The sequence below is a fragment of the Galeopterus variegatus genome, unplaced genomic scaffold (assembly GCF_000696425.1).
Source record: "Galeopterus variegatus unplaced genomic scaffold, G_variegatus-3.0.2 Scaffold856, whole genome shotgun sequence".
Classification (NCBI taxonomy): domain Eukaryota; kingdom Metazoa; phylum Chordata; class Mammalia; order Dermoptera; family Cynocephalidae; genus Galeopterus; species Galeopterus variegatus.
In genome coordinates this window covers 253,595-281,437 of record NW_007726967.1, presented here as the reverse complement: position 1 = coordinate 281,437, position 27,843 = coordinate 253,595, and the positions used below count along the sequence as shown (strand labels likewise).

At 35.4% G+C, this 27,843-nt stretch overlaps 1 protein-coding gene across 2 annotated transcripts in view; it reads left to right on the top strand.

The window, feature by feature from the left end:
- PRR16 (proline rich 16) overlaps positions 1-27,843 on the top strand; it is a 329,542-nt gene that overhangs the window by 193,144 nt on the left and 108,555 nt on the right. The window contains exon 2 of one of the 2 annotated variants that reach the window (XR_550493.1): positions 16,315-17,216. Coding sequence is in view for 1 of the 2 variants with exons in the window: in XM_008572971.1 (XP_008571193.1) it covers positions 16,315-17,070 (756 nt within the window). In the remaining variant the exon portion in view is untranslated. Of the gene's footprint in view, positions 1-16,314; positions 17,680-27,843 lie in introns of those variants that run through there. The other variant, XM_008572971.1, reaches the window with a different exon arrangement.

The following is a 27,843-nucleotide window of genomic DNA, read 5'->3' as shown; positions in this document are numbered from 1 at the left end:
AACTATGTTAATGAACCCATAGAGAAGGGAATTTAAACCTATGTCTCTGAACTTGAACCTCTCAAAAGGAAATTCAAGATTCAAATGGCTTCTCTTCTTACATGTCATTTCTCTCATCACCCACACTGCTATAGTTCACTTCTTTCCCATTTCACTAAGGTGTGAAAACTTTCTAATTACAACATCTGTTGAATGTAATCCATTATTATTTTTTCTTGGAACCTCTGATTTCCTGTTTTAGTTTAGAATAATTGCCTATTAGGACTGTGATATAGTTATTATTATTAAGTTGTTTTACTTATATTCATACTCTGGGTTAGTTATAATGTTCCTTGGATCCTATGTGTCCCTTCTTTCTTGGAAAAAGGAAACTTTTTCTGTGGTAGAATATGTCCTTAATTAACTTATTTTTTTATACCAGCCCCCAAATATTTTTATTTATCTATTTATTTGTTTGTTTGTTTGTTTCTAATATTCATGAGATACAAAGCTGATTGTTCCTCCTCCTTCCCTTGATGTGGGGGCCAGATTCATAAATAATGGATGCAAAAGAAGTAAACTTTTTTCTTAATACCTAAAAATATTTTAATTTGCTCTTACAGTGGATTGTTAATTTAGCCAGGCATAGAATTGTGGTTGAAATAATTTTGCCATGGAACTTTTCAAGTCCCTGTAAAATGACTTTCATCCTCCATTCTTCCTGAAGAAATGGAGATAACCATTTGATCACTATTTTTATTTCTTCCTGGGTTTCCTACATTTCTTTACTTAAGTGATTGACTTTGCTTTCTTTTTCATTCATTCTAATTAGCACTCAGTTGGCTACTTTCATCTGAAGTTCCATTTCTATTGTCAACTGTGGAATTTTTTTCTTCTGTTATTTCTTTGATTATTACCATCCCATACTTTCTCTCTTTTTCTGTTTCTGGAAATCCTTAATCAGTTATTGAAACTCCAGGATTGACATTTTTGCTTCATGTCAGTCAAATTTTTTTTTCTTCTTTTCAATATTTTTGCTTAATGATTGAGAATATTTCTTAAATTTTAATCTTTCAACCTTTCTATTAATCTTTTTAAATTTAACATTTCTGCTTTGTAATACAAATATTTTCTTACTTCATGACTTTTTAAAAAATATAGCAGTGTGTTCTTATTTTACAGCTGCAAAATATTCTCAAATCTCTCTTAATACATTAGTTAGACTTACTACAAAGTTCTCCTTAGTTCGCTAATATGGCATCATTATCTTTAATATTGATCTGTTCTGTTTATTCATTTTGGTCCTTCTAATTTCTGCTATTTCTACCCTCAAATATCTCGTGCTCCTCAGTCATGCATTCTTGTTATATAGATGTTTAAGAGTCTTTCCATAAATGGAGTCAGACAGGATGCCAGCTGAAGATTCTGAATACCTCAGATGGGTGTTCAAGACCTTAGGGTAACTGTTCAGGGAGGACAAGCTGGCTGCGCTGACCCCATTCCCACCACCTTCTCAATGGAAAAAATAAAGAAGAGCTTTATTCTGAGTTGCTACAAACCTTACTCAGAGTCTCATTCTTACCTAGAGACATTATTCAGTTTCCTTTCAGCAAGAATCTCAGTTTTTTCTTTAGGATATGGACTATTAACATGTTGCCAATCTTGCTGAATATTAAAGAGTGTGGGACCATGTGACCTGATGTGTTCCCTTGTGAATCTCAGTGATTCAGCGATACCCACCTCTAATGTTTGCATTACTTCTCACTCCCACTATCTCTGTATTCCACTTTCAAATTTGGAATCCTCTGGCACTTCATCAGTGCTTTATCTACCTTCATATTAGTCCACCTACATATTTATTAAAATCTCTGGTTAATTTATATCCCACTCTGAGAATGTTTTCTGAATTACTATTTTTACTACTGTACTCTCATTTAATGATGATTTGGGGAGGAAAACATTAAGTGCAATTGATCAGTCTCTGTTCAACTAGAAACTTTATTTTATTTTATTTTTTATCCTCAGTGTCTTACACAATACAAAACTAATAGGACTTGCACACACACACAAAATATATTTGTTGAATCTGATTGAATACAGAGAAAAACTAAGACAAATTGGAGTATAGCTTTATCTTGCTTTTGACCAAAAATATTATTAGCTATTGAATACTAGCTTTATTTATCAGGCTTGACTATGAACAAGGATTGTTTATTTATTTTTAAATCTAATTTACTTCCAAAGATCATGGTATCAATTGCCACTTATATGTATATTACAATAGGAAACAATACAACACCCCCTTAAATTGTACTGTATTCTGCCTAAAAAAAAAAAAAAAAAATTGCAAAAATTTTTCAGGAAAAATTTTTAAGTTTGTGTCTTTCATATTTACTTCCCAACAAGGATGATTAGATCTGTATGTTTGTTGTGTGTGTTTCATTGTTGTTGTTTGTTTTAATCTCTGTTTCATAGGATGCTTATTACCTTGGAATATCCTTACTCCCTTATTTTGTAGAAGAACCATAGCTTTTCACTGCACACACTGAAACCCAGATAAAAGCCTACATTTCTCAGCCTCTTAGCCTCCATCAAGGTGACTTAATTTTGGCTGGTGAGAAATACAAATAAAATGTATTTTTCCTGAAACTTCTCTTTAAAAAAAAGTAGGTGTACCTTCCCAACCTCTTCCACCCTTCTCCTTGAAAGGCACATGTGAAGGTGTAACTCCCGTCCTGGACTTGGACATGAAAATGGAGGCATAGCTTAGGTGTAGACAGAGCCTGGGTCTCTGGCAGTTTCAGGATATTGCCTTACTTGCTCTGTATTATTTTCATAGTCTACATTATATACTCTGTCAAAGATACCAAGGAGAAGGAGAAAAAATACAGTTATATCATTATGGTGTTAGAGATGTTTCAAATGGCAAAGAGAGACATGCTTAGTTGGTCTACGTGATAAGTAGAACTTAGGAAAAATGCAGAAATATCTCAGCGGCTGATTGGCTCCATCTCTATGAAACAATAATATTCATAGAGAAATAAGAATTGCTCTAGAAATCCAAAGATATGTCTAGGACCTCAAGGCAATTCTAGTCATCCCTTTGGAAGGAAGCATTTAGTATAACCACCTGAGCAACTTTTCCATACTGGAAAAGTTGGATATTGGACCAAAATCCAAAAAAAAAAAAAAACCATTGGACATTTTCAGAGGCCAAGAGAGGCCTAAGTCACTCCTATCTTTTTAAAGTTCTTATAGATTCTTTTACATAAATAAATGCCAAAGCAGAATTAATCAAATTGTGGAATAATTAAAAGTTTCTGTTTATTAAATTGTTTTCAACACAAGTACAATTCGATATAATTTCAACGTTCACAAGATAGTTACAGGATTTATTCATACTTAGTAATTCATATGTAGTATATAACAAGTACTGTGATATAGCAACACAACACAGAGCTGAACGCTGTATGATGAAGAACTGTTTATTGTAATCCTGTCAATATATCATTGAGATGAGAGAGAGAGAAAGACACAGAAAGAGATTGTTTAAATTTTATATGAAGTGTGTGAGTTATAAATATGAGCCCAGGGAAATTTGTCCCTCCTGTCCGCATGCTGGAATATCCTCACTGTTGTCATTTTACAGCAGCACATATGTGTATTCTGCGGCTTTTGGGTGAGATGTTCGGTATATGTCTGTTGGGTCCAATCAGCCTACAGGAGACATTAATTCTGATGTTTCCCAGTTAATTTTATGTCTGGATGTTCTGTTCTTTGCTGAAAGTGGGGTGTTATGGTCCCCAACTATTATTTGTTCAAGTCTTTTTCTCCCACTAGTGTAATAGTAATTATATAAGTAGTGCCCCAGAGTTGGGTGCATGTATATTTAGAATTGTTATATCCTCTTGTTGAATTGATCTCTTTATCATTATGTAATGACCGTCCTTATCTTTTTTTTTTTTTTTTTTTTTTTTTTTTTTTTTTTTTTTTTTTTTTTTCTTTGTTTTGATTTTTTTTTTTTTTTTTTTTTTAATTCCCCCCTTTTTTTTTTTTTTTTTTTTTTTTTCTTTGTTTTGATTTTTTTTTTTTTTTTTTTTTTAATTCCCCCCTTTTTTTTTTTTTTTTTTTTTTTTTCTTTGTTTTGATTTTTTTTTTTTTTTTTTTTTTAATTCCCCCCTTTTTTTTTTTTTTTTTTTTTTTTTTTTTTTTTTTTTTTTTTTTTTACTTTCCTTGGCTTGAAGTCTATTTTGTCTGATATAAGTATAGCTACTCCTGCTTTTTTATGGTTTCCATTTGCAGGAAATATCTTTTTTCATCCCTCCACTTTCAGATGGTGCATGTCTTTATAGGTGAACAATAGGCAGCATATTGTTGGCTGTTGTTTTGTAATCTATTGAGTCACTCTGTGTCTTTTAATTGGGGCATTTTCTGTTTACATTTAGGGTTGTTACTGATATATAGAAACTTGTTACTGCCACTTTGTTCCTTTTTTCAGATTGTTTTACTGATCCTTTTTTCCAGTCTTATTATCTTCCGTTGTGATTGAGTGGTTTTCTGTAGCAGTACATTTTGATTTCTCACTATATATTTTTAGTATATCTCATAAGTTTTTGTGTTACGGTTACCATGAGGTTTACAAAAAACATGTTATAGTTATATCAGATTATTTTAGACTAATAACAATGTTGGTATCTAAGAAAAAAGAAAAATCCAAAGCCAACTCTATGCTTTGGTGTCATCTGCACCCCACCCCCTACACTTTTTGGCAATTTGTTTTTTCAAGTTACATTTTCTAACACTGCTTATCTCTCATTTGGTTGTTGTATATGTTAGTTTCTTATTAGGTTTGTCCTTTAATCTTTATACTTATGATGTAAATGGTTTATTCACCACTGTCACAACATTGGAATATTATGAGGTTGTCTGTGAACTTACATTACTAATGAGTTGTGTACCTTCAAGTGTTTTCTTGCTGCTCCTTAGCGTTGTCTTCTTTCAGACTGAATACCTCCTTTTAGCATTTCTTATAATGCAGGTCTAGTGTTGATGAATTCCCTTAGCTTTTTTTGCTTGTCTGGGGTAGACTTTATTTTCCCTACCTGTTTTTAAGGTTAGTATTGCTGGATGCAGAATTCTTGGCTGACGGTCTTTTTCCTTCAGCACTCTGGGTACATCATCCCATTCTCTTCTGGCCTGTAGGCTTTCTACTGAGAAATCAGCTGAGAGGCATATTGGGGCTCAGTTGAATATTATGTGTTTCTTTTCTCTAGCTGCTTTAGTATCCTTTCTTTGTCTTTGTTTTTTGATAATTTGATTATGATGTGCCTTGGGGTGTTCCTCCTTAAACTGAAATTGATTGGTGACCTCTGATCTTCCTGTACCTGGATATTGTCATCTTTATCGACACATGAGAAATTTCCAGCTTTTATGTCCTTGAATATTCTTTCTACATCTCTTCCTTTTTTCTTTCCTTTGGACATGACAGTTTTGCAGAGGTTATTTCACTTGAGAGAGTCCCATATTTGCTGTGTTTGTTTCATTTTTTCTTACTTTTTTCTTTTTGCTCCTCTGATTTGATGATTTCATATGTTCTGTCTTTGCATTTAATGATTCTTTCCTCAGTTTGATTAAGTCTGCTGTTGGAGCTTTCTGTTGAGTTTTTCAGTTCTGACAATGTGTTCTTTGTTTCAAGACTTTCTACTTTTTAAAATCGATTCAGTTCCTTTGTCATGTTTCTCATTCTGCTCCAGGATTGTTTTCCAGATATCATTTAATTTTCTATCTGTATTTTCTTGTGACTCCCTGAACATTCTTAAGAAGTTTATTCCAAATTCTCAGTTAGACATTTCATAAATCTATTGTTACTTTGTGTCCATTGCTGGTGTTTCATTTGTTTCCCTTGTTGGTGTCATATCTCTCTCTTCTTTCTTGATCTTTGTGTCTTTCTATTGATTTCTGAGCATATGAGGAGACTGCTACCTCTTCTAGGTTTTATAGGTGTGCTTCAATGGTGATAGACTTTTACTAGTTAATATCAGAGCTTTGTCTCTGGCCTGTGGTTTTGGTTAATTCCAAAATGGGGGAAATTTGTGTGGGGACCAGCATTTGAGCTCTGTGGCCGCACTTGCTGCTTCATTGCTGGGGGGAATTCTAGCTTGGGACTAAATCTTTACAGCAAACTACACCCCTGCAGTTCTATCACCCTGACGGGTCTCCACTGAGTGAGCCTGTGCTGATCGGAAGGCAGGCCCCACTGTGAACCCCAGTGTTTTCTCCCAGTGGGCCAGCATCCCTCCTGCACTCCAAATGCTACCCATGGTGTGGGCCGTGGGCAGGTCCCCTGTGATGACTCACTGGCCTCTGGGTGGTGCCTTTCTTCAGTGAGCTGCTGTCCCTCACTCCTATGTGGGTCCATGGGAATCCTGTCAGTGATATTACTGGCCTGGTGGCTAGTATGGTATGCCCGAGGCCCTCTTCTCCCCTGCAGAGTATAGGCATCTTCACTCAAAGAGCTCAGGTGTGGCTTTTGCTGGCTTCTTCTCCATGTGCTGCAGCTTCTTCTCACCTCTCACATGGAAGCCCTGAAAAAGCTGGGACTTGAGATGGTCAGAGCAGTTTCTTTTCTCTTTGGCTTCAGCTTCTCCCACCTTCATGAGCTCCACAGGTCTTTCTTCCTCTTCCCAGAGCTCCCGAAGTCCCAGGGTTGCAGTCTTTGATTTTTAATAGTTGTAAATTGGTCAATTGTGGGGGAGAGTGATGATGGGGACTGTCTATTCCACCATCTTGATGATGAAGTTGGTAGATATTGCTATGGTTTCATTTATTTTTCTTTTCAGTTCTTTGCTACTGATGCCAGCACATTTAAAATGTTGTTGTTTTCACAAATCAATCATAAAGATTTTAGAAAATTCAAAAATTTTCTTATAAATCTTTCAGTTTGGGTTAAAATGCTCTTTTCACTCCATTAAGTTTGTAATTAAAATTCTTGTGGTTGAGAATTTTTGAAGAGTTCCTAGAGAAAGATTCAAATTGAAAGAGGGTTTTCATTGTTTTTAAAGCAATTTAACTATATATTATATTTTTTAATTAAACAAGGTAAGTAGGTTTTAGTAAAGTTCTAAGTACATTTAGATGTATATGGGCAAATATTTAAAGAAAAAGATACTGTTAAACTCTCTCGGTTGTTTTAGAGTCAACTGAACCATCCTTTATGCCAAGCTTTGGAGCAAAGTTTAAAAGTCAGGTAACTTAGGAAGAGAGTTCACCAAGTTTCACCAATTCTTCGTCCGCCTTTCTTTTTCTCTACTTAATCCATTTTTGTGTGTCTTTATGGACTATCTGGAGTTAGTTGGGTTGAAGTTCTTGAAAATCAGACCCAAGCCTGGAAAAGTAGGGAGGGATGGAAATAAAGGCAAGAAATGACTTTCCTCTTAGAATGTACATTCATTCAATTCCTTTACTAAGCAAATAATTATTGAATACCTACCATGTGCAAACACTGTACTCTCTACCAGGGATAAAGGATGGAAAGACCTGCCTTACATAGTCTGATGAGAATGCACATAAATAGACAATTCCAGTACATTAAGGCAATAATAATAATAATAATAATAATAATAATAATAATAATAATAATAAAGGCACAGTGGGAACATAGGAAAAGGATCTCATAATATTTTTAAAATTTTAGATAAATCCATTTTTTTAAATTCTGAATTCCACTCTAATGACACCCTTATGGTGTTTTTATTTTTATTCTTCGTAGTTTAAGATTTATAGGAGTAATATATTCCATTGTGTATACATATCACATTTTTCTTGTTCAGTCATCCATCAATGGACATTTAGGTTGGTTCCAATTCTTGGCTATTGTAAATAAAGCTGCAATATTATTCCACCATAAAAAAGAATGAAATTCTGCCATTTGCGGCCACATGCATGAACTTAGAGAAGATTATGTTATGTGAAGTAAGCCAGACACAGAAAGTGAAATACTGCATGTCCTCATCACTCATAAGTGGGAGCTGAAAGAAAGAAGGAAGGAAGGAAGGAAGGAAGGAAGGAAGGAAGGAAGGAAGGAAAGAAAGAAAGAAAGACGCAAAAAAAGAAAGAAAGAAAAGAGAAAAAAAAAAAGCAATCACAATAATTCCTTGAACTTTCATAAGGAAAGAAGAGAACTGAGGCCACCAGAGGTGGGAAAGAGGGAAGGGAAGGGGGCACTTAGTGTGAAATTGGTAAAGGGCCACAAAAAATGATTACATTGTATATTGTTAAATATACTAATTATCCTGATTTAAGCATTGCATATTGCACACAGGTATTGATAATCAATGCTGAACCCCACAGATATGTACAATCAATTATATTTCGATAAAATAATAAAAGTAATATAAACTGAATTTTGATTTCCACAAATAGCATAGATCATATAATCACTTAAATTCTTCTATATCTGTTTCTCTTTTATGAAAATAGTTAGGCATATTTTCCCAGATGTGAAAACCTTAAGCTCATGAAATTCCTAAGTCACATTTGTCATGATCCTTAGTTATTCCACAATCTAACCATAGCTTCCTTGCATGTGTGGCTAAGAAAAACCTCCTGGAGTCATCAAACACAACACCTGCCATTACTTTTCTTTTAAAACTCTCTTTGCTTCATTCCCATTAGCACAGTTATCCATAGAGCAGACACAGTTACTTGGACAGATGACCCAGTTTCAAGTTTGAGATATACATTTCTCCTTGGTTAAGTATAGATGTTCTTCATATTTTCACAAAACTGGAGATGTAAAATTTATTAAAATTTACATATCTCATTTTATAATTTCTACAATAATTTGAAATAGCTCTCAAAAGTCTTCCAAAAGCAGGCAAATGTCAAATTAATTTCAACAGAAGAAGATGAATAAACGGTTCAAAGGCAAATTAATTTCTAAGCAAATCAACAAGACTATTTAATAAAATGAAATCAACAACAGAAATTAAATTTCTAAGTTTAGGAACATAAATTGCATAAAAAATCAATAAAACAGAATATAAACACCAGGGCACTTCAAAAAGTTTGTGGAAAAATAGAATTAAATGATACTGGACATCTTTTCCTGGATTTTTTGTTTGTTCATTTGTTTAAATTTTCTCTTTTTTTAAAAAAAAAAACCTAAGATCATAGAAAATATGTTTTCTGACCACAATAACAGAAGGAAATTTAGAAAACACAAGTGTGTGGAAGGTAAACAACACTCTCCTAATGAACAATGAATAAAAAGAAAAATCACAGGGAAATTAGAGAGTACTTTGAGATAAAGATTGAAGCACAGCATATCGAAATTTATAGGATGCATGGCTCTTGCTGTGTTTAGAAAAAAATTTATACTTCTAAGCACCTATGTTAAAGATAAGAAAAACCTCAAATCAGTAATGTAAACTTCTACCTTACGGAGATAGAAAAAGTAGAGCAGACTAAACCAAAAGCAAACACAAGTAGGAAATAACAAAGATTATAATTGAAATATACGAAATATGGAATTAAAAACAATAGAGAAAATCAGCAAAACCAAAAGCTAACTTTTTAAAAAGATCAACAAAATTTGCAAACCTTTATCTAGACTGACCAAGAAATAAGAGAGAAGACTGAAATTACTAAAATCAGAAATAAAGTAGGGGCATTATTACATTGTCACTATGGCTCTTTTTGGTGGTAAGGCTTAGTTTCTTTCTCTTTTCTTTGCATTTTTTGTTCTACTAGTGGGTTTTGTTCTTTTTTCTGTATTCATGGCAGTGATTATCATTTTTTTGATTTCCAGATGCAGGACTTCTTTGAGGATTTCTTGTAGGGCTAGTCATTTGGTGGTAAACTCCCACAGTTTTTGTTTGTCTGGAAAATACACTATTTTTCCCTCATCTCTAAAGAATAGCCTTGCTGCATACAGTATTCTTGGCTAGCAGTTTTTTCTTTTAGTATTTTGAACATATCATCCCATTTTTTGGACTTTGGACTTTTCAGTTAAAACAAGACTTTGGAATGAAATGAATGTATTTGTAAGTGAAAAGTACATGAGTTTTGGTATGATTACAATATATTGAAATTATTTCTTCTATTTTATGCAGTGATTTTTATTTATTATGCTTTTTCCTCTTTTTTTTTTTTTTTACTTATTGTCTGCCTTTTTTAGATTTGTTAAATTTTCTGTACTCACTTTTTCTTTCCTATTTTGTTTTGTAATTTATAGTTTTTAGTGTATTTCAATAGTTTTCCTAAAATTTTTAACGTGCGTTCTTGACCTAATAAGATCTAAATTTAATCAATATCATACAGGTATTGATTTTCCTCACACACAAATACGGTGACCTTAAAATGGTTTAATGCTTAATGTTGAACAAATAGATATGTTATTTTTCATAGTATTTTAGTTTCACATTTTCTAACCCTCTTAAAATCAGTCCTTAATATATTACTGTTTTTGCAATCAATGCATGTATTGATTTACCTCTTTAACCGATTTCTTTGCTCATCTGTTTTTTGCATTCCAGTCCTTCCATCCGATATTTTACTTTTTACTGAATTGTCATTGCTCAGTATCTTCAATCTTGAGCTGTAAGAAGTATACTGTCTGTCTTTATTGTCTGAAAATCTCTATTTCTCTCACTTTTACATAAGAGTTAAACTATATTACATTTCCAATTTTTTTCTTTCAATACAAAAAGTATTTCTAAATTGTCTTGAGGCCTCTGTTACTTGTGTGAAAAATCTCCTGTCAGCCTAATTTTTGTTACTCTATAAATACTTAATGTTCCTTTTTGTTGTTGTTATAAAACTTTTATCATTGTTTTTCAGCGTTCTGTTGTTTCATTGTGGTATGTCTGGGTGAGGGATTGTTTATATCTTGCTGTTTGAAATGACTAGAGGATGCTTCAGTTCTGAGAAATACTAATTAATTTTTTCTTTGAATACTGCTTCTTTCACTTCTGGGACTCAAAACATATATGGTACTTTATCACAACACAACAAAGGCTCTCACAGTCTAGCTGCTACCTAACCCTGCAGCCTTCACTGTCACGGTGCCCGTCAGCCAAAGGGCCTCCTTTAAATCACTCACACTCAGGTGCTCTCTTCTACTGGAGGACCTTTATCAGACTCTTTTCTGACAGACTGCTTTAACCATTCTTCTACAATTTGGCTTCAACTCATCCTTCAGGAATGCTTCACTGACTTTTCTGATGGGATCCTATTCTCCTCTAATAATATCTTGTATTCTTCAGCGCACTTGGGCAGTTGTGCTTTTACAATGATAGAACCTATTTGAGGATCTAGCTAAAGTCAGGCCCTTACACTAGATTACCTGTTCCTTGGTTTTTTTGCTTTGTTTTGCTTTGTTTGTTTTTGATTTCTGTTCTCTTGGCATTTTATAGGCACTCGGTAAATAACAATGTAGAGACTGAAACCAGACAGGAACTATCAAACCATCACGGACCCTATGCGGTATTTATTCATCTCTGAAAATCACCTTCACTTCCCTCACAATAGAAGAGTTTTCTCTCCTTTACTACAGATGTTGAATATGATAAAAGGTTTGGGGTAGATAACCTCTCCAGGTAAAAGAGTACACTGTACCCATGAGCCAAGACCATTCCTGTACAACTAAATTTTAAAGTAACAACACCTCAAAAAACAAATAGGAAAGAAAATACTTTTGTTCACACTTGAACTGAAGAAATAACACTCAATGCATATACTTAAATATTGCTGAGCTTCTCATAAGTACCATTCCCTATATTAGGCCTTTAGAATACAATAGAAAAAAAATAATAAATAAGGGTCTTGCTCTCACTGAGGTTAGAATCTAGAGGGGAAACTTTATACCAATATTCACACTACTTCTGAAAACATAATTTAAAATTATGTGGGTGCTTTAAATGAAAAAGTAAGATTTAACATGTTAGCTTGTTTTATAATTGCAGTAGTATGGAGAAGGCTTATGTATTAGTCCATTCCTGTTGCTTATAACAAAATACCTGGAACTGGGTAATTTATAAAGAAAAATTTTATTGCTTACAATTTCAGAGGCTGGAAAGTCCCAAGTCCAGGGAAAACATTTGGTGAGGGACTTGGTGGTGGTGATAGTGACCCAGGGATCTCACATGGCATAATATGGGAGAGCAGAGAGAGACTACCCTCTCATGTGCTCTTCTTTCAAAGTCCTCAGAACCACACCCCCGACCACCATTATTATCCCATTCACGACAGCAAGGTCCTACAATCTGATCACCTCTTCAAGGCCCCACCTTTTAATTACCATACTTCCCACCCTCTTTACACTGTCACAATGAGGACTAAGTTTTGAGAGAACATTCACTGAAGGCATTCTGCCCCTGGCCCCCCAAAACGCATGTACTTTTCACTTACAAATACATGCATTTCATTCCAAAGTCTCGTTTTAACTGAAAAGTCCAAAGATCAAAGTCACATCTGTGAATTCAAAAGTAATTATCTAATTTCCAAGATACAATGGTGGGACAAACATATTGTAGATATTCCCATATCAAAAATGAGAAACAGTCAAAACAAAAGGTATAATAGGTCCTAAACAAGTCTGAAACCCTGCGGGGAAGGCATTAAATCTCAAAGCTGGCGAACCATATACTTTGCCTCCATGTTCATCCTCTGCACGGTGGTGCAGGGGTTGGGTCCCCAAGCCTTTGGGAAGCTCTGCTTCTGTGGCTTTCCTATGTCTTCAGCCATACTTTAGCTCTCACAGGCTGTTGTTGCATGCTGGACACTCTACAAGTCTGGGTCTCCATGGTGGTTCTGCTCCCACAGCTTTACAATGCATAGCACTACTGGGCTTTTTCAGCTAAAACTCTGACCCCACTATCAGTACCAATTTTCTGTATTAGTCTGTTCCTGTTGCTCATAACAAAATACCTGGAACTGGGTAATTTATAAAAAAAATAAAATTTATGGGCCGGCCCGGTGGCGCACTGCTACAGTGCGCCGCTTGAGAGCGCGGCGGCGCTCCCGCCGAGGGTTCGGATCCCACATACAGACCAGCCGCTCACTGGCTGAGCGAGGTGCGGGCGCAATACCAAGGGTTGCGATCCCGTTGCCGGTCCCGGTCTGGTACAGGCGCCACACTGAGGGTTACGATCCGTTGCCGGTCACGAAAAAAGACAAAAAGGAAAAAAAAAATAAATAAAAAAAATAAAAAAAATAAAATTTATTGCATACAGTTTCAGAGGCTGGAAAGTCCAAAGTCCAGGGAACACAGCTGGGGAGGGTCTTGGTAGTTGTGACAGTGACCCAAGGGTCTCACGTAGCAGAAAATGGTGGAGCAGAGAGAGACTACCCTCTCATGTGCTCTTCTTTTAAAGCCCTCCAAACCTGTCTCATGACCACCATTTTTAGTCCATTCACTACAGCATCATCCTACAGTCTGATCACCTGTTTAAAGCCCCACCTTTCAATTACCATAATAGGGCTTCCCACCCTCTTTACACTGTCCCGGTAGGGACTAAGTTTTGGGGGGACATTCAACCCCAGGCAGATTGCTTCATGAATGACTCCTGAGTTAAGATTTTAAAGATGTGTAGCAGTTAATTAGACAAAGAGAAGTCAGAGAATTTCAAGAAGAAATATTAATACATACAAACTTCCTGTGGCATGAAGCCGACTACCAATTATGAAGGTCTAAGAGAAGACCAGAGACATTTGAGGACAATAATAAAAGGGAAACTTATTTGAGTTGAGGATGGAGAATTATTTAGAAGTGAGAGACAGTGATGTGCTGGAACAGACTTATAGTGATTAACAAGAACCGAACATTATATTTCTAAAAATGTTGTGAGCTGGTTGTTAAACACAACCATTATTAAAAATATAGCAGTATAAACTTACAATTTAACAAATTAAACCAAAAATTTAAATTAAAGCCAAAAGTTTTCTAGTTATTCCTGGCCATCATTAATTATTTTACTATATTTTAATATTTTTGGTGCTTCTGAGTTTGCTTATTCTGTTATATCAGTATGGTGGAAACACTTAGAATGGTGTGTTACTGCACATTTCTTCTCAACCTCACAGTCAGTGATGTTGCATTACAAACTTGCAATCAACCACAGTGGGATTTTACACCATGGAAACTGGCAAACTCTTCAAATCAAGACTCCCTTAAACTGCCAAGAACCAGTGTTAAATACCAGTACATCATTGAGACTATGCAGGACCTTGAAGGACATGTTAAGAATTGATTGTTATCACAGGAGAAGTGAACAGGCATTGAAAGATTTTAAGCAAGAGTTGACAAGAGCACATTTCTGTTTTTTTAGAAAAAGTCACTGAGACTACAGAAATGAAAGGGAAAGCAAGGTGACTCTGGGTAGTTCATATGGTAAGCAATGGAGGCTCAGACTTGGATTGCAGAAATGAAAATGGGGAGAAGTGAATAAATTTAAGATATATTTAGGACCTAAAAATAGAAAGACTTGTTCTCTAGGAGCCCTGGACAGAGGTGAGTGAAAAGGGTGGTGTCAAGAACAGTCTAGATTAATGGCTATTGAAGTGGGAGGTTTATGGTGCCATTTGCGAAAATAGAAAACACTAGGAGAAATTTGTTGAATTTTTTGTATTTGTTGAATCTGATGAAACTGATGGATTTGTAGACCTTCGAGATCTCCAAAGACTGCCCTGGTGACATTAGCCTGCCTGGCAGAATCAGTCATGTAAGAGCCTCATGAAAAAGATGTAAAGTTTCTATATTTTCTCCACCTTCTGATACTGGTGATGTTTTTATTTTGAGCTCAGTCCTGCTATCATGTGTCAAAGAGCCAACTTCATAGTTTAACAGACTTAGGCCTGTGTAAAAGAAGAGGGAAAAATCTCCATATGGAATAAATGGAATGGAAATGTGTGAAATGAAAGGACTGTCTCCTTACATACACTATTTTTAAAGTAACCCATCACTTTTCTGTTTTCATATGCATAATATTGCCTGTAGTGGCTATGACAATGGCCTCCAAGATATCCAACTGTAGGGAGCATAAATGTCTGAAGGCCCTGCTGCTGTGCTGAAATCCAGCATTTGAGCAGAGCCACAAGCCTTTCCCTACCAATGACTGAACAGGGCAGAAATACTAAGGCAAGCCTGTTATGCGAGATGCCAGATTCCCCAATTGCCTTGCCAAACTTTCCTTAGAGCTGACTTGATTAAGATACATCCAAATTTCCTTTGTCACAACCCTTCCCCTTCACTTGGGTTCAGACCTGCATCATGGTCTGATGGCTATGCCAGCCCCAGCCAACTCCCTGCCTCTTCCTTGTGTCTGAAGCAGGCCTTGAGTGGTTGTAATTTCCTACCACTCCCCAGTGTTAGTAGACATCTGCTTTTGATTTGTGTAGGGTTCTGGACCCAAGAGAATTCTCTGTCCACCCCCGGGTCGGATAGCTTTGGCTTCTACGTCTCCCAGAAGCAAAGGATCTTTGCCTGTGTCTTAGAGGTTCAAGGGTTTTTTTTTTTTTTTGCCATCCTCCAGTGCATAAGGCTTCTGCTTGTAAGAAACAAGAGTCTGAGAAGTGGATGGAGTTTTGTGCCTGTGTGCCAAGAGGGTCTCTTTCCTGTGTCTTCCCTGCCCTTATTTTTTCACAGAAGAGGCCCATGGAAAAGAGACAATAAGCGAGTACAGATTACATTGTGTCTGGGGCTCCCAAGGATTCTAAATTGTCGTGACAGCACATCCTCAGCCTTTCATTAGTCATTAGAGTTTTAGCTGTTTTTCACTTTGGCAGTTAATGCCTCTTTTTCCAAACAGTTGATGTGTCTTGTCTATCCTCAGAGGGCTTGAAACTCTTGACAGTTCAGTTCACTTGGTTGTGTGGTGATCTCAGTTCTCTGATGGTCCAAGAAATGTTATGATTTTTACAGATTATCTGGCTCTTTCTCATTTTCAGCATGGAAGCGATGTTCTCCTGTACCTTTCTACATAGTAAGCAGAAGGGAAGTCCCCTCCTCTTATTTAAACAAAATCAGTTCTATTACTGCATCAGAATTCCAACTTTGGTGGGTGCAGCAGAGTCAGGGTTAAAATGTATACATAATAGTAAATTATATTCTAAGCACATTAAATTATGTTATCAAAAAAATTATGAAACCATATTATGTTGGCATTTTTTGTGATAGGGTCTATTCTGTAAATTTATAGACTGAAAATATTATGCAGCAATGGCATGCACAGGTCAATGTCCGTCAAGGCCTCCAGAGCAGATTACAGCTAGACAGAAAGAAATTGTTTCTACTAAATTGGTCATTCTTTAACACAATTGCCTTGTCCTTTCCGCCAGGTGGTTGACCAGATCGATACCCTGACCTCTGACCTTCAGCTGGAGGATGAGATGACCGACAGCTCCAAAACAGACACGCTGAACAGTAGCTCAAGCGGCACGACAGCCTCCAGCATAGAGAAGATCAAAGTGCAGGCTAATGCGCCGCTCATTAAACCTCCAGCACACCCCTCTGCTATCCTCACGGTCCTGAGAAAGCCAAACCCTCCGCCACCTCCTCCGCGGTTGACGCCTGTGAAGTGTGAAGACCCCCAAAGGGTGGGGCCAGCTGTCAATCCCGTGAAGACCAATGGCACCCTTCTACGAAACGGAGGCTTACCAGGTGGCCCTGGCAAAATTCCAAATGGAGATATCTGCTGCATACCCAACAGTAACGTGGACAAGCCTCCAGTACAGCCTCTGATTCATAGACCTGAAAAAAACAGGTGTCCTCAGGCAGGGCCTCGGGAACGAGTACGGTTTAATGAAAAAGTACAGTACCATGGCTATTGTCCTGACTGTGACACCCGGTATAACATAAAAAACAGGGAGGTCCACTTACACAGTGAACCTGTCCACCCACCAGGAAAGATTCTTCACCAAGGCCCTCCCCTCCCTCCTCCACCGCGTCTCCCTCCTTTCCCACTAGAAAATGGGGGACTGGGAATAAGCCACAGTAACAGCTTTCCCCCTCTCAGACCTGCAACTGTGCCTCCTCCCACTGCACCAAAACCACAGAAGACCATCTTGAGGAAATCAACCACTACAACAGTGTGATGTATGCCATTTTTTAAAAAAACTTTAAAAAATTTTTTTCTATATTATAAACATAAAATAATAAGTAATGAGCACTTTCTACTCAAGCAATAAAAAGCCCAAATATATTAATCCTGCATTCAGCAAAGTGGCATAAAAATCACCTGGTAAGTATGCGGTACATTGCTTATGTCCTGGGTACACATTATTTTAAATGTTGCATCATCAAAAACCACAGAATAATGAAAAAATATGAATGCATTGTTTTTGCAATTGACCTATGACAAACTGTGACTTGCAGATTTCAAATATTTTGACTTGCCATAAGGTATGGGATTTGATTCATTTTATTCATGCCTAACTCATCTATGCATTAATAACATGTCGTATTCTTAACTTTGATCTAATGCTTTTTAATAAGAAATTTTAATACTGAAGGACTATTTTATTATTTTTTTCTAAAGATGTCTGTCTCTAGTTTTGCATTATTAAATGCTGAGGACAATACCAAAAAGGTTTATTTTCTATACTATACAATTATGAATTATATGTTCAGCTATATATGTAATAAAATATTTTGGTTTGTTGAAATATCATTATGTCAATAAATAATAGTAAATATGGCAAAACAAAATGTTCCTCAGAATTAAAATGAAATACTGGTTCCACTTAATCCCACGTTAATATCATCAAAAATGGGTAGCAAATCTGACAAAGTTTATGGAAGAACACAGTGTATGTATGTCAGAATTTTCTACATTAAATATAATAAACTATGTCATAAATAGTACTTTATACATTTTCATATTACATACCTCCATTTTAGTACTTCAAGAACCATCTCCTCAGCCCCTTATATTGCCAAACCTTTTAGACCCTCCTCAAACTCAGCATTCTTCAAGGACACATCCTAAATCCATATGTTGAAGTTGTGGGATGTTTTGCCCCCTTCATTAGAAAGCTCTATGCCCCCGTGAGGGAATCTACACTTATAGCAGAATTATAGGGGACAATATAGTTGCTTCTGGTGTTCAGCCTCAGCCTTAAGCTTTTTCGCCTTAGAGTTGAGAGATGCCATGGTTCTTTGCTGTTCCACTGAAGAAAGATAAGGGATCCTTTCCTTCTAACATCAAATAAATGTTCTTCTCTTCAGTCTCATTTGCTGCCTTAGGAAATTTACCCACCCATGGCCAAGTTCACTTTCCACCTGCATTGATTCGGGCTGATGAAATGTTTTGCCCTGGAGTAAGAAATGACTTTATCTCCCCTAGAGTCTTGGTGGGACAGGTGCCTGAACAAAATCAGTCCATTAAGTGGAAGGAGTAGAGGGAGTCATCTTTGGTGGAAATTTGTTTATTGTGAAACTTGATAAAGAGTGCAGTGACATTTTCGAATATTTGGCTTTTGATCTCTGAACTTTAATTTCTGCTGCTCCAGGAAAGTAGTCTTCAGTTATATTTCTTTGTTGCCTTTTTTAGGCTATAGCATGGTAATCTGGAAGACTGTTTTGAAACAGCTACCTATTAAAAGATGTGTTTTAGCAGTATTCAGAAAGAAAATAGCCTTTATTTTTCAAAGGAACAATCAAATGAATGAAAAACGGGGAATGTCATGTTAAACATTTACTCAGCATGCTTTCATTCTGTATGTGTTGGACACGAAGATAATACAAATAAAATAATTCAACCCTTCAGGAAGTTACAAAACAAAGAATAATAATCAAGAAAGGCTATAATCTAAAATTTATTAGCTATATTATCAGTATGTTTAAGAGATATGAGCAGGTAAATAAATAATTGATTTATTGAATACTATAATAGTGTGTTCTGAAATTTTAATGCACACATTTAGTCTTGATATGGACAAATCCAGGGTTTCATCATCTTTCTAGACTTAAATAATTACTTCCTTTCACATGTCCAAGTGTTGTAACATTCGAGATTATAAACAGTCGTAGAAGACACACAGTTTTCTCCCTTCAGCCCATTTTCCTTCTTCAGCCAGTTACTATGACCTAACAATCACCCTACTTGAGACCTTGACCTTATTGATGTCTGGGTATCAAGCTGGATCTCAAGGTAGAGCTTTCTAGCAACCATAAGTCATCCATAGAGCAGATAACTTGCAGTAAAACAAGTTGAATAAGTTGAATCATTCAAGCTAGTTGAATAAGGACATTAAGCCGGATGCCTAGAATCAACCTCAGAGGTCCAATTCCATATCTCTTTCTCTAAGTGTAGACACAGTTTCCCCATGAAAGACCATCTTTTTCTGTTTGATTTGTTACATTCCAAAACTACACGTGTTTTTATTCAACATATTTATAACTAACTACTAGCCTAAAAAGCTAAGTTCAATCCCAACACAAAAATGTCAGTTATTAACCTTGCTTTTTTATTACAGTTTATTTATTTATAATCAACATTAAATGTTAGATTACAGCAGTATTGGGACTTTCTGTTGAGTTTATTTACTTCATGTAATTTTATTTTTTCATTAATGTATGTAATATATTGTACCAATATATTTTCTTGACCAGCTGATGATTTGGCAACATTCATTGGAACTTAGTTATGCCTTTGAATACACGCAAACTTGTAAAACATGGAAAGCATTTAACATAGAGCATCATAATATTTGCCTGCAAACTAGTAATAACAGTGTCATAAGTGGCAGCGCAGTTTTTGTAATCAGCCAATATTGCTTTGAAAATGTAAATTTTTAAGTGTGAGCTCTGCACATCATCCTTAAATCATCATAAAATGCGGTTTATCTTTCCTTTCTGAGGATCCCAAACAGAAATGCTTTTCTCTGATTCTTGAAGTCAGCTGCTTTTCTTTTTTTTTTTTTTGAACAATATTCATTTGAATACTTTTATTTACATAAAGTGTGTACCACAGAGCAAGTGCCCATACTCCTTTGAAAATGGTGTGCCTACAGGATATAAAATGGTAATCCACTGCTTATGATAACATCCATTCATAATGTAAAAATAGAACATATTTCAAAAGACATGGTACTCATTAGTTAAATTGGAATAGGAAAGGTTTTTGTGTTTTTGGTTTAGACAAAGATTGTCCCATTTTGGAGGTTATTGTATCTTGACTAATGAAAGGCAAAAAGAGAATAAAATTGATCGAAGTTCTCTTCCATCTCCCAATAGTTATAGAAGTTATAAAAGGAAATAAAATATTTTTTAGGTCATCCTTAAGTAAATATAAAAATATCTTCTCAAAGATACAAAGCCATGCAAAAAGAGAAATTTCTGACTCTTTCAATTTGATATTCTTATATTCATACCTCCCTCATTAGTTTAATAATATTCTGGAAAAAAATGAATCTACTATTACCAGAAGTGGTTTCATTATCCTAAAAAATCTCGTGTTTGAATTATAACTGCATCCTAATTATTTAATGAATAAAGGAATGGGGAACAGGATTATAAGGCTTTCTTTAGACAGATCTGTAGTTGCTTTTAGCATGAAAAGAGCAGCAGCTACACATAGTCTCTGAAACAATCTAAGGTCTTTTATCTGCAGATTCTAATGATAGCTCTTTTTGGGTGCTCCTTGAAGAAAAATCTGAGTAGTTCTGCATGTAATTGCAATGGGAACATTGTAATCAAGTCATGAATCACTACCTTTACAGATCCCCACCCCCCACCCCCCCGCCGTGGAATATATGTGATAACGTAATGCCAAGTTTTGTAATTATCCTAAAGATTCCGTTTCTTTCTCCTAATTCTCTTTCTTTAATTCTTTCTCCTAATGTGTTGGCAGCACATTTTGTGATAATGTATGCTCAAAGTTGTAGCAAAAGATTACATTGTAATGTAGTTTGATAAAATACTCATGATTTCTAAGTGAGGAAATGATTTATGAGCAATAGCATTCTGTAAGAAGCCATTTCGCATAATTAGGTAAAGTTTGTGGAATCTGACGGTTACTAGACATTATCACAAGATTGCATGACATTTTGTGGGTTGATGTGTAGCTATGACACTATAAGTAAGTTTTTAGAGTAAACATTTTGGAGTTTTAGAATCATTCAAGTTGCATGATTCTGAAATAATGACAGATGTGATACTACCATTAGGAGCACACAGCAGGGCTGAACATAAAACTGCAGTTACCTACATCTTAGTGGAGCAGCAGTTATGTAGGCTGTCATTTCATTTAAAGCACTTGGATTTATCATTCTGGTCTACTGTGCAAAAACTAAAGTGAAACATAAAGAAGCTTTGCAAATAACCCTCTTTTTAAAATACTGTTCAATCAACATGAGGTACAGAATTGTGTGAAGACCAAGGGAAAATAAGGAGGAAGTATTGCTTATGATTTATAACTTCTATACTGATCAAAGTTAGGTGGACTAATGTATTAACTGCTCTCTGAAGCTTTACATATTTGTAATACTAACATATAAAATATGCATTATCCTAGTTGACAAGTGTGGAAATCCAGGACCTCTGCTTTGTCTCCCCCACAACATTACCATTTAATTGTCTTCTTCATAGCCCTGAACTTCACAAATATTTCCTTTATTCTGAGCAGTTATTTTGACGCTTGAAAGGGGTTACCTAATGTTGTTTTGACATTCTTAATGTGCTTGATCTTTGCAAAATATGAAAGGGATTTCAGGCAATTTAGCTACCGTCTAAAACGAATGAGCCACTAAATAATGCGAGCCTCATTTTCTTTTGTATTATGCCAGCAGATTCACCTTTCAGGTGTTTTTTTCTCTAAGTTCAAAGACTATTCTTATGGGTCTTTTCCCTAAGAATTTCTTATCTATAGTATTGATGCCACTGACCCTGAATGTGTCACTATCATCCACTGGAATTTCCTTTGTGAATTTCATCTATTTAACATTGACTCCTAGAACTATAAATAGCAACAGATCCACTCTGTGGAACCTCTAAAGAACCAGTGCATTAGAACTCTCTCTAATAAAAGTATTTCCATCTTTTTGTTATTAGACTATACATATGTTTTTTCACTATTTGATAATGTAACTGTCAACTCTAACCACCAAAGAGGACTTGAACCAGCTAAATAAAACAATGTGTGTCTGGAGTAAATTAGGGTTCATGGTGGCAAGACTTATGGTATCTAACCCTTATCAAGAGATTACTCAATTCCAAACACTCTTCTATGTGTTTCGCATGTATTATTTTCCCCTCATCTCATCATTTTTCCTTCATAACAACCCAATCGTTAGACACTATTATCTCCATTTTACAAATGAGAAAACTGTGGTGCTGGAAACGGGCTGCTCAAAATCTCAGAGCCAGCAAGTGTCCAGCCGAGAATGTAAGGCAAGTGATCTGCATCTACAACCCACGTTCCTCACCGCCTTTCAGAGCTGCCTGAGTCATAGACCCTAAATTGTGTACAAGTAATCTGTAAAGCAGAAAGGCATCATCTTCTGGAATTTGCCTGAGAAAGTTGTTGGAAGATATAAAATAAGAGAAAAATAAATGCATCTCTGTATTAGTGGGTATTGACCAGACACCATGATGTAGTAAGTAGCAAATAACCCTAGTATCTCTGAGGTGTCCAAGTGATTTCCTGCTTATTCAAAGTTCACCTGGGTCCAGTGTAGTAGGATAGTAGTCTTTAAAACAGTCACTCAGCAAGACAGGTTTTCTTGTCATATGGATCCAAAATCCTCTTTGAGGATCACTACAGCAGAGGAAGGGGCAACCAGAGAATCTTACCTGAGCTTTTACCTCAGACCCTATATGCTTCATTGGCCAAAACTAGTCACATGGCTTTGTCTATATTCCCCATATGTGCAGAGAGGGAAGGAGGTCTGGGTATGGTTGGACCCCAGTCATGCCTACTATTGTTTCCAAAGGGGTGATTTTTTGGTGTGTTATAATTTGAGTATTTTATAGACTTTCATAGATTTCCTTCCTTTTAATTTCATATTACCTGATATTCATTTAATCTCACCATAAATTAGGATGACATTTTATCTTAAAGAAGGATGGAGAGAAAAGAAATAAATTTAACAATAGCCCTGCTAAAAGCTTGTAGGGGGAATTAACATTTACTTTGATGAGGGTTGGATTTTACTACAGTCTTTAGCTACCATATTTGAATTCTGTCTGAAAATACTCACCAACCTACATTTATAGTTAAACATTTCAGAATTACATACTAAATTTTTATTTCTCAAATTTCTGAATAAAGAAGTTTTCAATAAGTTATATTACTATATAAATAATTTTCCCCTCCCCAAAGATACATAAATTTAATTTGAAGATACATACTTATCTATGCAGAATAGTCAAAGAAATATGAATCCCTACTATGGAAATTTAGGTCACTGATGATGTAAATGATGTTCTGTCTCTATATAATATTAATCTAGGTGGCAGTATATTAGGGGGGAAAACATCAATTTGAAATCAAAAAACCTGATTTTGAGTCTCAATTTTCCCAACTCCTAAGTGTTCCTGATCAAATTACTTAATCGGGTCTGAGACTTGCTTTAGAAAGAAGATAATGGTGGTACTCTTTCTACCTAATGGGGCTGTTGAGTCATTGTGTGGCTATTTGGGGCTCACCTAATCCTCCACCACAATGTAAGGGGCAAGGAGAGTAATATTGACATAAGGATGCTGCAATTGCACAAACCCCAAACAGACTTCTAAGACATCAGACTACAAGGTTCAGTTCTTTCATAGGTAAAATGAATGAGGCAACATGGATATGCAACTTCAAGATTCGACAAGTCTGCAGCCTTCAGAGTTATTGAAGAGACAGAATCACCAAATTATTCTACCTCGTTCTTTGCATATGTCAGAAATGCCTCCCAAACTCTATACCATCCTCTGGATTAGATAACTCAACTTTATATGGCATTGTAGCTAATTACTATTTACTCTGTGTTTTGTTTTAAATTGCATTTTGTTGTTCATATGGAACGAAAGCTCTTCTGCTGACAGAGTGGGTTACACACTAGCTTAGCTCAGTTGTATCTTCTGTTTTGTTTGCTCAAACTCCAACTCTTTCTCAGCTCATGTCTCTCTGTGGTCACAAAAATAAGAACGATGTGCATTTCCCCTATTTTATTTTATCTATTCCTTCACAACATCTTGATCCTGTACTTGTTCCCCAAATTGCATGCTTTTTTGCATTTTATTCCACTATAGTAATACTGATACAATTATCTGTCCACCCCATCACCACCAGCACCCAGTTCCCTAACATTTTCCCCTAATTCCTCCTCTGAAGGGTACTAACTCCCAACATGTTGTTATGAGGCCCTAACTATTTAATGAATGCAAAATAACCGTACTACTAATAAAACTCAAACAAGTGCAAATCATTTTTATTAATTTGTGACACTGCTAGACAGATGACCTATGTTCCTTGTTAATCTGGTGGGTTGTTTTGTATTTCCCTTGGTATTTATTGCTAAATAATATTGTATTCACCTAATTTATGAAGTAATTATTAGATGTTTTTGTAGTTATTATCAAGTAAGTGTAATGATTTTTTCTTAGAATCTTGTCAATTCATATGTAGAATTCCCATTTTTTATTTATTACATTTTGTAAATTAGCAAGTCAGAAAATGAACGTGATAGAAATCCGAGGTGACTGCAGTGAAAAGCACAGTTTATTAAACTGCCTTGACAAGTGTAGCTTAGTTTTAATTACTTATGATAATATGTAATAGCACATGAATAAATTCATTTATAGTATAATTTGTCAAACTAATTAAAGTCTAATACCACTAGGCCTCTATACACCTATAAATGTTTATTCAAGTAAAAGATTAAGCCGTCAAGCTTTTGTTTAAAAGAGAAAATATCTATGTTTGTCGTTAAAACATCAGCGATATTTTTAAAAATCTGAGAAAGTATTAACCATTCCTTTGCATTAATCAAAGTTTGTGATATATTTAAACACATATTTGAGTGAGATGCCTTTGAGAAGGTGTGGGAACTCAAGTCCTATGATCACAGTGACTTACGGCTTAAGTATAAGGACGTTAATATTGCCAATAATAGCTCAAAAATATCACCTGGAACAATTATTTTCTAGCAATTCAAACCACTCTTTACGACAGAAAGAGTATTTGTCATACATGAAATACATGTCAGAGTATTTCAAATTATTTTACCTCCTTTTTGAAATTTCATAATTGTATCAAATCATGACTGTATTTTGCTTGGTATTTAAAATGCAGTACTGAAGTTGTGGTTTGTAACATTTCTTTTTCTAAGTGGACAGTTATTACACAGAATTAATATTAAAAATAGCTCCTCCAAATGACTTCCCAATAAATCTTCCAATCACCCAAACTCCAAATTTCAGATGTATTTAGCTTTTCCTTCTCCTTTGTTCTTTTTATCCAAGTAATTTTAATTTGGGGTGGATATCTTTCTTTGTAAAGTCACTCCCAATGACACTCTCCTTATACAGGATTTTATCTTTTCCTTATCACTTGCCACTTGCCTGGCCCCTTGACCTCTTGCTGATATCCAACAGAGAAGTTTTACTCTCATCATTTCATCAGAATTTTGATGACCTACGATCATCTGCCATTTAAAACTCTTAACTGTGGGCTTGGCAGTTCTAACAAGAATCCTTCCAAACCTACTTTTACATCCCTCTAATCTGGGAAACTCAACACTGATAAGACTTCCAAGGGGTCTAATTACTGAGCCCCTTAACATGCCTTGTTGTCTATTGCTGTACCTTCTCTTGAACTTGTGGCACCAGCCTGAAATAACTTCTCATTATTATTATTATTTAAATCTTTCCCTATAGATTTCCACCATTTTTCTGAATCCTCCCCTAACTTAAAACAGAACAGAAAAAAGAAAATTGAATCACAGTGGTAAAATGGATACCACACAGGTAAAAATTCACAAAACAGGATAAAACATGCATATGGAAAAATAACCAACTAGTAATTCAATAAATATATATTTTTTATTGATTATGAATATTCATGATATACAGAGCTTATTGTCATCACTCGTGCCCAAGATGTGAAGGTCAGATCCATAGTGGCAGCATGCCCATTACCACAAATTGCGATTGTACCCCATGTCCCCCACCCAGTTATCCCCAACCTCCCTCCCCATCCCCCTTTCCCCTACTCCACTTTATATCCCTAAGTGTGCGCTCTTCCTCTGCAAGTCCAACACACCACAGTGGTCTTTCTTTCCTTCCTTCTTTCTCTCTTAGCTCCCACTTATGAGTGAGTATATGCAGTTTTTATCCCTGTGTGTATAATGGACACTTGATTGTACACATTTATGGGGTACAGAGTTACATTTCAATACATGTATACAATGTGTCATGATCAAATCAGGGTAGTTACATGTTCATCATTGCAAAAATTTCTTATTTCTTTGTGATGAGAGCATTACATTTTAATACTGTCTTCTCTTAATTTAGTAATATTATTAAAATCAGTGTCTACCATATCTACTTTTACTAAGAAGAAAACATAGATTACTGGAGTTGAAGGAATTTAACAATGATTAAATTCAATCCCTTCACTTTATAGATTGTAAATTGACTACCAGTAGGCTGAATAAACTTGTGCAAATTCATGCACAATGTAAGTTTCCTCACTTGATCTAAAACTCATTTCTATTAACTTAAACAGGCAGTTCTTTATAGAAGATGGATTACTACATATTGGTGTATTACCATCAGAATCTTGGCACAGAAGAAGAAACAAGCAAGAAAATTTGAGTTAATTATCTAAACTGCTGCTACATATGCAGAAAGTGCTCAGCAAAAAGAAGGGAGGGAAATGAAAAATATTGAAATTAAAAAATGAACTCTCCCCACCAAAATATAATAAGTATGTGAAGTAGTGGATATGTTAATTAGCTAGATTTAGCCATTTCCAGTATACAGATATTTCAAAACATGTTGTTCTAGGGTCTTCAAAAAGTTCAGGGAAAGATTTGTGTTATCTTTTAATTCCATTTTTATCTATTTTCCATGAACTTTTTGAAGTTCTTACATGATAAATATATACAAGTTTTATTAGTAAACTTAAAAAAATAAGCAAACAAATAAAATGTTTAATTAAGGAAATAAAGAATCAAAGCATTGTACTTAAAAACTAACCTAAACACAATGGAGTAAAATGAAGGGTATGCCCTTAAATTAACGTGTAATACTTTTTACCACTTAGATTAAGATTATAATGTATATTTTCCTTTTTTTTGTTCACACTAACTTAACGTGGAGAAAAAGCTGCTTTTTACTCCCAGGGATGTATATAGCTGATCAGATTTCTGAGAGACAGGTCTGCTGTATAAACGTTCCCAGGAGGATGGGGCGTTTAGTTAGGTTTATATCTCGTCATTCATTCCTGTGCATTTAAGATCTATCTCATCCTCAACTCTATCCAAATCACTATGGTCATGTAGATGGGGCAAGAATGAGTATTCCTGGCTGGCAAGGATCTCAGTGTTAGATTCAAAGGCAAAAATAAAAAGGTAAATACAATTCGCAACTGGAATTGTACAGATGGCATTCTCCTTAAACCATCCTAAAACTGTCCACTTACTGGAATAAACACAGAATTATATGAGTTTTCTTCCCATTGAGAAAATTCTAATAGTTTTTGCATGGTTTTGTTCAGTATTTACATAAAATTTATTTTCTAAGCCTGGCGAACTGAATCCTCATGTTTTGTTTCCTGTAGAGTGTCTTTTATGTGGACTGAATACAGGGCGTCCTTTCTGTTGTGTTTGATGAAATCACCTCTGTGAAGATAAAGCAGCCATTTCAATATCTATTCGTTG